Below are 10,471 nucleotides of genomic sequence, written 5' to 3'. Positions count from 1 at the left end.
CCGCCCGCCGTTATCAAGTATCTTCCCTTTAAAAGCTAACATTTCCAAACATCTGTGGGTAGAAACAGAATCACTACCAGCTGCTCAATGTCTGAATTTGTATTCTTTTTACAGTGTCACTATGATAGACGTATGCATCTACATAACAGCAACACTGCAAGTATACATGTAGTCCCAGTTTATGAACTTTTTGATAAATCTCAGCTCTATTTTTAGAACTTTTATAAACCAATGTGAGGGTTTATGTAAAAGAAGGTGGCTGAAGGCTGGGAATGATGAGTTCTCAGAGAGTTCCGTCTCATTTATACATTACTCAGAGGATTTTGCTGTTAAGTGAAACAAGATCCATTTGTAATGAGATATATTTTATTTTCTGTTTAGGAAAGACTAAACATTTAATTGGTCCAGGCTTAGTGTTAATCCACAGTAGTGCTAAATTTAGATCCAGAAATGGCTTCTTGTGGTTTGCATGTTTTCAGCTTTGTGACTGGAAAATAGTACTGGGGGAGCATAACAGCCAGTCAGGCAGAGCCTGCAGGATTGAAGTCAGAGAATGTAACAGCTTGACCTCAGCAAACCTCAAGCAATTAAAAAAAACCCAAGACCAATGCAAAAAAAAACCACAACCACCAAAACCGAACGCCCACACACACTACATACCACTGAAATTGTAAAAGGGACTAGGAAAGCAGAATGCAATGAACAGAATTAGAATCAGACTGAGGGTTTGAGTAAACATCTTCACTCACACAAAAGATCTGAGAGTGGCAATCATAACATTCATCTAGAAAATAGTGCCCTCCCATAGATACCATGCATGATTCCTATTACTTAACTGTGCACAGTCCAGAAGCATATAGCTTCCACTCATAGCAGGGCACCTCTGTGCTCTTTTGTACAAATACCTATCCGTCCTCTCTGCCTCAGAGAAGACAGTCTAAAGTAGAGGTAAGAACAGAGACTTAGACAATGCTATTTTAAGCAGCATGGTGGCGTTCTTTGCTGATCTCCTGTTCTGATGCTTACGTGAGTCATCTCATAGACACACCAGGAGGACTGTATGTCTATAAATCAAAAAAAGAACATTGTAAAAATACAAGAAAATGGATGTGTGTAATTTGTACTACAAACCAAAAAGAGCTCAACATCTTATTCTTTCTTTTGAATATGATTTTTCAGCTAGTGAAAGACACCAAGGGTTCAATAAGGTATTCTTCAAATAACTAACAAATGGTTTGAATCCCCATGCAAAAGCATATTGCCCTCTCTTGGCTTTATGAGACTTGGCTATAAAGTCTCAGGACCAGCTTTCATACATTCTTTTGTATCATCCAAGCCTTCTCTATAAAAGGAAGAAACAAGGACTAGCATTTCAGAAAATGCAAACACAGATTTAAGTGAGATGCAGTGAGAACAACTACTCACTGGGGACTTGGAAAAGATCAGCATAGTTCTTGCAACATACAACGTAACTGAAATGGAAAAAACCTCACCTTCCATCTCTGGATGTTTATTGCATATGTTACTGTCCTCTGTACATCTAGCCACCAGTGATGCTCATAGAAATCATATAAGCAGAAAAAGGACAGAACATTCTCAAGAAAGCCTCTACCAAGAGAAGCATGATCTCCAGGGTGAGAGCTTGTGTCATTAAATGTCTGACATCAGATTTCACTGCAGGCAATAGCGAAATTCTCACTGACTGCCATGGCAAAGTTTGGGCTATAGGCTCCCCCCCCCCCAGTACTTTCCATTGGCCTTTCTCCTGGACAATAAGATTAGTGTTACAGAAATAGACTGAAGCTTTAAGAAGCATGTAAAGGAAAAGACTTGGTGCTACGTTTGTATTTGTCCTCAGCTTCCAAGAGCTTCACTGTTTTTAAGGAGCAGAGGTTGGCATACACACAGACAAATCTGGAGTGCTGGTCTGTGTACCTGTTTGAGTCCCACAGCCAGGGTTGTACACCCCACTCCTGATGAGAGACATCAGGAGTTGAGGACACTCATTTTTCAGCAGCATTATGCACTGTGATATGCTAACACACTGATCCTGTGCTGTAATTGCAGTTCAGGGCTTTTCCAGAAAGCAGTAATACCTAATTTTCTGTTCAAAATACTGTTGCAAGAGAGCATTTAGGACATGGTTGAGATGTCCACTCTTACTTTCCCAAGTCATTGTGTGGCACCGTTTCTCTGAAACCAGACCCATCTTCAGGAAGACTGAGCCATTTTGCCATACCTGCTTTGAAAAATTAGAAACTGGTAAAACAAAGTAATATTTTAGTTTGGTATTATCTTAAACTGCTCAGAGAGCCCAAATGCTGTTGTATGCGTGCCCAGTGCTGCAGCTGGCCAGCCAGAGCAGCACATGTACAGCTCCCAAGAAGAAGGGCTCAAGGGGCCAATGGCCCTCTCCCAGAAGCATCCCCCTGCTATCCCTGTCTGATGGGTCACTGGACAGCACATTGGTGACATAGAGGGCCGATATGTTTTCTTGCTTTTTAAACATGAATGAAATACATCTTTTATAGTGTAGATGTGCAGTTGATGGCCTGGCAAAGGGTAGTAACTTAGCTAGAAAGCACACTGCACAGCATGATGAAGCAAGACAGTGTTTTGTAAAGTTTCTCTTCTACTGAAAAAAGAGTGATATCCATGTTTAGCAGCATAACAAAAATGTAAACTAAAAATATACCTTAATGCAGCCAATCAAATTCAGTATTAATCTAAATAGTTTATAAACCATATGTTACTGTGAGCATGATTTATAAGGCCATCTAACCTCACAAGTCCACATTCACCTCATTTTTTTACCTGGAACACAATGTTTTCCACTGTTTAAGATATTACAAATGCTATAACTCCTTCCCTTAACTGGCACTTCCATTTTTATGGGTATCTGAAAGAAGCAATTAAAAAGTTTAAGAAAAAAAACTATCAGACAAATATATGATTCATGCCTCAATTTTCCATACACTGACTACTGCCAGCTTTACAGCTTGGTTAACACTGGGAATATCCCAGCTCTACTCTTGCAAGTCTCCTCCAAGACCATCAAGAAAACATTCTGTCAGGCTTCAAATACCAGCAGGATCTCTGGTGTGCTATGGTTAAGCTCCTAAAATATAAATGCTTAAACAGACCCTGCTGTAGCTTACTAGACTTTGAAGTTTCCCAATTCCCACCGTTTCTGGCTACATTTCCCCACAGTCAACTTTAAGAATCAGGTGAAAGAAACGTGAAATTATCATCATTTTATATATATATATATATAAAATGTAGAAACCTCCTACAGGCCAGGTGGAAGGTGGGGATGTGCTGCTGTCCTTGACGGCATTTGATCCTTCACAGAGGCTCAACCTCGGGTAAGGCCAGGGGCTGAGTTTCAATCTGTTATTGCAACTCAAGGCAGCCTGGCCTCTTCTTTGCTTCCCAAATCTGAGGGCTGCATGCTGTGAGTTTTGCACGTGCAGAGTGTTCCCATCCTCGGATGTGTTACAGGCAGCTCAGCAGCTCCTGGCAAGATCCTGCCCAAATCATTTGCAGCTGCACAGCTTGGCTGACCCTGGCACTCAATGCAAGTTATGATGGAAGCACTGGAAGCGAGTCAGCATAGCTCCATCTATCACACAGGCACTGCCTGCTCTGGCCACCTCTTTGGCAAGTTCACCCCATAAAGTTTCTGGAACTGACGCTTTTACAGCACTAGAACCTTACCTCCATTAGTGGTTCCACATTTCCTCCCTTCCATGGTAACGCCCTTGTAAAAATTTCCCATTTAAAAATGTATATACCATACAAAAGACTAAGACCTACCTGTTGCAAAACTCATTTAGAGTGATTTGGTAAAGTTTAGAGGATGGAACTTTATTTTCCTATCATATCATCAATATATACTGCAAAGGACTCGCAATAGGCAGCAATGAAGAGCATCTTTGAGTGCTTGCACAAATCACAGCATTAATTTTGTCTATACATCTCCTCTAAAATTGCACACCTTTACACAGTTTTGTGTGTATTTGGTGAGCAGGGAGGTTACAATATTATGTTCATTACCTAAAAGGACTGGACATTTGATACTTCATTATTGTGCTGAAGTCAGCCAGTGCTTCAGGAATCAGTCTCTCCGAACACTGTTATTTAAGTCAGGAAAATACATGCTGCAGAGTACTGTGGAGAGGCAGACACATGCACAGAAAAGAGCAGAAAAGCAGGGCAGATTAAAGAAAAAAATCATATGATTCTTAAATCCAGATTCTTTGGATACGATGCCCTTCAGCTGGACGCTGCTGAGAAGGACCACATGGCCTTTTCAACAAGCCGAAGGCTGGAGTAATTGCAGGTTCAGCTTCATGTACTGAGAGCAATTTACACAATTCACTGCTAGGTGGCAACACTATACAGAGATAAAACACATGTGCAGACAGCTTATTAAAGTGAAAAATAGCCGGGGTTAGTGGGGACGTGGACACTAAAAATACCACATACTCAGATTTATGGGTACTTCATTTTTTTTTAAGATATGTGGCTAAGTCCTTCCTTATCCTGTCTCATGTACTGGCCATACTAAAAAAATCTGAGTTTTCCTTTAAAATATAAATAAAAACCAGCAGAAGTGCAGGGTACATTTCTGATTGACAGAACAGAAAGGACAGGCACCTCACTGCCAGCGCCGCAAGAATGGGCACCCTTCCCGGGGGATGTCATTGCGGCAGGCTAAAAATTTCCAAGAAGGCACTAGCAAGGGCAAGTGGAGAATGGAAAGGAAAGAAAAATAAGAAAAAAATAGAGAAGGGAAGAGAAAGAAAAAGCCTAAAAATGAACGGAAAGGGGAAAACTGTAAAACAAAATAAAGAGAAAAAAAGAGACGTAATCCCTGAGGAAAGGCAAATCTTTCCCATACTGGAACACAGGGACAAACACCCACTCCTGCCCGTGAGGTCGACCGCGCAGCGCAGCACAGCCCGCACCGCCTTTCCCTCCCCTCCTGCTAGTCGGGGCGGCCGCGGGAGCCGTGCGAGGCGGGGCGGCCCCTCCCTCCCTGCCCCCGGCAGGGCTATAAGGGCGGCCGGCGGCGGCGTGCAGCCGAGACGCGGCGATGCCGGGTGCACTGTTTCTGGCGCTGCAGCACGACAGCGGGCGCATGGAGCGCGGTGGCCGCCGCCGCAGCAGCGAGGCGGAGGAGGCGGAGAAGGGCAGGATGAAGAGAACGATGTGAGTGGGTCCCCCTTCCCGTCCTGGGCCCCGCGGGCTCCTCCAGGGAGCCGCTTCCAGCCGCGGGACTAAGAACGAAGAGGGTGGGAAGCGTGAGAGCAGAGCAGTTTGTGGGTCTCTGACTCCTGTAGCTGTGCCTTGGTGGACACCAGTCACTGGCTAGAGGGCCAACCTGTTGATTTAAGTGAGGGGAAAGTCGTTCACCTGCCCTCAGATGCTCTGGGTGACTCTAGTTACCGATGGCAAAGTCCTATCAAGAAAAGTTTTGCAGCCTTTGCCAGTAAAGGGGTGGGTGCCTAAAGATTTTTGAGTTGTCGTGTTTAACAGTCATCTTTCTCTTGGTTTTTCCAGTATTAAAGATTGGAAAACGAGACTGAGCTACTTCCTGCAGAACTCTTCCAATTCTACTAAAACCAAGTCCAAGAAAGTGGGGAAACACCGCACGTACTTCAGGTAAGTTGCTGGAAAGAGATTTTGTTTAAATACTGAGTGTTCTACAGAAACAAAGTTTGAGCAATGAAGTCTAATATTCTCCATCTCTTTAAGCAGACCTTCCCCTGAAGAAGCCCAGCTGTGGTCAGAAGCCTTTGATGAACTTCTTGCTAACAAATGTAAGTTTGCCTTCAAAAAGTAACATTCAAGAGCAAAGGGGTAGTTCAGTTTGTATGTCTGTAAAAGTTTGCTTCCTCATTATGCCTTTTTAATGGAAACAGATTTGATTCTGATCTTGAAAGTTAAATCCTATAGACAGTTTAAGCCAAAATTATAGCAGTACTCATAAAAATAAAAAAAAAATAAAGAAAACCACAACCACCCTGTAAGTTAATATTAAAAACATCAAGAATACTTCACTGTAGTGGATCTTTCTTTTCTGTAAGCTTTGCAATTAAAATCATACCTGTCAGTTTGGCTTTGCCAAGTATGAAAAGAGCATTTGTTCACTGGGCTCACTGCTTAGCCAAGTCAAATGCATTCAAATAACTTGGGAAGGTTTCTGCAACAGAAGTTCAGTGATCTAGGGGTGTTACTGTAATTCTGCAAGGAAGAGCACTCAACAGCAAAGCAAAAAGACTAAAATAAATTAGCATTTGCTCTTTGAACTTGAGTCATCCGTTCCATTCCGTAAAAAAATTATATTCCAGATGTTTGTAGCACAGTCATAAACCTTTACTCCAGTGTAAAGGTTAGCACTAGAGTTCCCATCTGGATAGGGGGTTTTCTTATATATATATATATATATATATGCAGGCATCACAAAAAAAAAAAAAAAAAGACAAGTAGAAATGGATATCATTCTTTATATTTACCTAAATGACTGAAGTGAAACCTGCCAAGCTGTTAGAGTGCCAACTTGTTTGCATACCTAAATGTGGAATTTCTTATTGCTATGATACCCCTGAAAGAATCAGGCCAGAACTACTGCAGAAAGTTTTGGTAGGAGCAGATGTGACCAGTGGATAAATTCAAGATTCCTGAAATAGTTAATCAATGTGGTTTGATTTTGTTCTCCTTTCCCTAGATGGTCTTGCTGCTTTCCGAGCTTTTCTGAAGTCCGAGTTCTGTGAAGAGAATATTGAGTTCTGGTTGGCCTGTGAGGACTTCAAGAAAACCAAGTCACCCCAGAAGCTGACATCAAAAGCAAAAAAAATCTACAATGACTTCATTGAAAAGGAAGCTCCCAAAGAGGTAAAGGAAACTTTAATATAAGTGCCCTGTTTTGTGAGTTCTTACAGCCTTGCTTTGTTTCTCTGAACTCTAAGATACAGAAGCTAAACTGCATCACACATACCTCACCATTAATATCTGTGTCTGGATATAAGTCTTTCCCTAAGTGCCTTTTCACCAAGCTAGAAAACAGCATAAGCAGTATTTCATAGAGTTTCCATCTTGACTGGGAAAAGTCAACAGCTGCATGTAATACCTGTAATATACTTCAGTTTCACACTGAAAGATAATATATCAGAATCAGTATATCAGTTTTGTATAAAAGAATTATTTTCTTTAAGCTTGATTAATTTGATCCTGTAGTAATAGGATCTTGTATTTACCTCTTCAGAAATTTTATGGTGTTTTATACTTCCTTGAATTCAGTTCTCAGATGTAAATGTCCTTTTTATTTCAGATAAATATAGACTTCCAAACCAAGAACATGATTGCCCAGAATATTCAAGAAGCCACACACACTTGCTTCAGTGCAGCACAGAAAAGAGTTTACAGCTTAATGGAAAATAACTCATACCCACGGTTTTTGGAATCTGAATTCTATCAGGAGCTGTGCAAGAAGACCCACATCACCAGAACAGCCCAGGGAACATGAGTGATGGAGAAGAGGAAAAAGGAAGCCTCTCGGCTAGTGAGAAAGCAAGCCACACCTCATGGCAGCATCCTGACCTGAAAATCTGAGACCCCAAGTGCTCAGTCTGTTTGCCACAATGCAAGGACAAATACTGACTATGGTGCAAAGCTGATGGCAAAGAGTGATGCTGTTGGAGGACATTCAGTGGTGATGAAGAAGCCTGCCAGCCAGCTGCTGGCAACGGGCTTCTCTGCAAGTGCTGAAGTGAAAGCATGCATTAGACCAAGCTATATAACATAAAAGTCATTCTGTCATGGCTGAGGTGGCGATGCGGCAGGTCAGAACAGAGCTTCTTTCTTGTGAACAGAAGCTGCTGGGCAGCACTGGGAACTTGAGTAATTGGTTGCATACTTGTTTTTCCTAAACATCAACCAGTATTGCTGTTGCCAGCCACTTGATTTGTTCACACTGGTTCTGTAAACTGCCTCTGGCTGCTAAGAGATGTGTTTGGTTTCTGTGCAACTTCCAGACAGTACTGTGCAGTGAGGAAGGGATTTAACTCTGTTCCCAGAGGAACAGGTTCTGCAACTCAAGTATGCAGGGCTGGGTTGTGTCAGCAGGGCTGCACAAGGCCATAGTGAGAGCATAATGTGGCCAACGTGAACAGGAGCTGTATAGTATTATATGTGAATTATGATTGTGTTGAATGCTGCAATAATGTCATAATTCTGTCTTGACGACAGCAAGCTTCAGTGAAGTCTCTTATTGTTTTTATTAAACTATTTTGATACAAAGTTTCTTCTGTTGTTTAGCTTGTTTTGCACACCAAAAAAAAATATATATACTGTCTGGCACTGAGCTCTAGAATAGTGGAACTGTGTGCCCTGGGTGCGATCTTCATGTGGCTTATTTTAAAGCAGTTACTTAATCTACTAGCAGGTGTTTTGCTTGTATTTTAACAGAATAAAAATTCTCAGTGCTCAAAATCTTAACAGGGAAGACATATCACATTCTCAATCTTAAACATGTCCCTGTGAAACCAGTCTTGAGAGCACATATATGGATACCCATGACAACTCATCAGCCAGAAGGCAACTATATTGTTGCTCAGCATCACAGGTACCAGTAGTGCAGTTGCTCCTGCTCAAGACCTCTTCTTCAAAAAGAGCTGAAGAAGGCTTTAAAACCCGTGCAGTGTCAGCAGAGGCACAACACAGGCTACAATAAAAACATTTCACTCACCTTAATAAGCACTCGCTTAGGAGTGAAAGTTACTTATCATTATTCCATGTCAGGTTTTTTTACTGACAACATCCAAAACCTGTACTTCAAAAACAGTTCTCAAGTTGTTAGTTCTGTGATTTTTCCAAGTTCTAGGTGTGTTTAGGTCCTGGGTCCAGCTATTTTGACTCCAATCCTCAGGCCACAGCTTTAATTGCTTACTGAACATATAGCCACATCTGCAAGAATCAGGAAAATTCTAACTACAGTATTTTGCACTTCAGTTACACATACAAAATTGTTCAAAAGCAACTATTACATTCATTTATACATGTATACATACATACATACACACAGATATGTATACCCATTATACTGTCTCTATACAGGGAAAGAAACAAATATGGTACAGCTCCCACTCTGCTACAAACCCATTTCTGGGGCTGTGAAAACTAGCTCTCATATAGCTAAGTTTGCTGATCAATTAAGTCCACATAAAACAAGCACAAGAAACAGATCAATGATTTACTGCAACAGAGAAAGGTGGGTTTTCTCTTTTTTAATTTCCCTAACCAGGAAAAATGGATTTGGGCTGATAATTGCTTCTCTAATCTAATGAAACAATTTGAAAAGCATAAAATTAGCCAGAACTATACCTATTAATGACTCAGAGCCAGGACAGGAATAATCCCATGAAACTTCATGGGCTTCACTGAAGCTGCATTAGTCTGTGCCAATTTGGGATGTGGTAATTAACCACTGCTGGTGTCTGGTTTCAGGGAAAGAAGCATTTCTAGTTTCAGCAGGTGCCCGAACTACTTATAGCACAGTATGTAGTTCAGAGGGGAAATTAGGTGGGGCCGTTAGGCAGGGCATCACTGCCTGAAGGCTGTTATTGTATATTTTTAAGATCTGATTCATGAACATGGGTCTTTAGGCAGGCTGTGCAGGCAGCTCCATAGCTTCCACAGAGCAAACACCAGGGTAGCAAACCAAGCCGTGCTGAGTCCCTGGCATGGTGTGTCTATAGCACGAGAGCCCTAGTTTCAAGGCTAAGCTTTGCAGTAAATTTATATGGGTCAACAACAAAAGTAATTAAAAAATTATATTTTTAGTAAAACACAGCAGATCTGCGCACACAACATTCCTTCCAGTTGTTGCTTTCTCAGTTTTTGATGAGAGGCCAGGTTGGACGAGGTCTTGGGTGATATGGTTTAGAGCGAGGTGCCCCTGCCCATGGCAGGGGGGTTGGAACTCGATGATCTGAAGGTCCTTTCCAACCCTAACTATTCTATGATTCTATGAGAGCTGTTTTCCCAATTCCTAGGGTTAAACTTCACCAGAAAAAAAAGGGCACTACACATTAGGAGTGCTGAAACCCAACAGATTGCTATTAACATTTCCTGGAGAAGTACAAAACCACCGATTGCTTTAAGGGATTCTGGTTCCATACTCTGGGCAGCCTTACAGCTGCAGTTAAAATTGGTACTCTGGTATCAGTATCCAATGGCAACAAATAAACTGCTCATTCCTCCACAGCCTGGCCAAACAGTTCACCCTCCCACCCCAGTCCCACCAGGCTGCACACAGGAAAGCTTGCTGCTGTGGTGGGACAAAACTGATCTGGGAATGGCAAAGAGAAGGCAGCAGAGCCAGAGTCCCACAGGCAAAGGTGGGGGTGCTGCAGAGCAGCTGGCCAGAGCATGGTCCTTTGTTTTTTTCAGCTTCCATCAGGTTATA

At 41.9% G+C, this 10,471-nt stretch overlaps 1 protein-coding gene across 1 annotated transcript; it reads left to right on the top strand.

Moving 5' to 3' along the window:
- Window positions 1–5,062: 5,062 nt before the first annotated feature.
- On the top strand, window positions 5,063–8,304 carry RGS2 (regulator of G protein signaling 2). Its single transcript, XM_061365134.1, has 5 exons — window positions 5,063–5,214; window positions 5,566–5,667; window positions 5,764–5,825; window positions 6,734–6,900; window positions 7,337–8,304. The coding sequence occupies exons 1-5, from the start codon at window positions 5,099–5,101 to the stop codon at window positions 7,529–7,531; spliced, it is 642 nt and encodes a 213-aa protein (XP_061221118.1). The 5' UTR covers window positions 5,063–5,098; the 3' UTR covers window positions 7,532–8,304.
- Window positions 8,305–10,471: the final 2,167 nt, after the last annotated feature.

This window comes from Neopsephotus bourkii, unplaced genomic scaffold (assembly GCF_033783945.1).
Source record: "Neopsephotus bourkii isolate Nb327-2 ecotype Australia unplaced genomic scaffold, CSIRO-AGI_Nbou_v1 NB_1279, whole genome shotgun sequence".
NCBI lineage: Eukaryota > Metazoa > Chordata > Aves > Psittaciformes > Psittacidae > Neopsephotus > Neopsephotus bourkii.
The sequence above is the reverse complement of the archived record's forward strand: the minus strand, read 5'-3'. Positions and strand labels throughout refer to the sequence as shown.

Excerpts from the sequence above, each read along its gene's own strand:
- RGS2 (XM_061365134.1), top strand. The coding sequence starts at position 5,099 with ATGCCGGGTGCACTGTTTCTGGCGCTGCAGCACGACAGCGGGCGCATG. Across the intron at positions 5,826-6,733 it reads TGAACTTCTTGCTAACAAAT|ATGGTCTTGCTGCTTTCCGA; the intron begins GTAAGTTTGCCT and ends TCCTTTCCCTAG. Across the intron at positions 6,901-7,336 it reads AAAAGGAAGCTCCCAAAGAG|ATAAATATAGACTTCCAAAC; the intron begins GTAAAGGAAACT and ends TTTTTATTTCAG.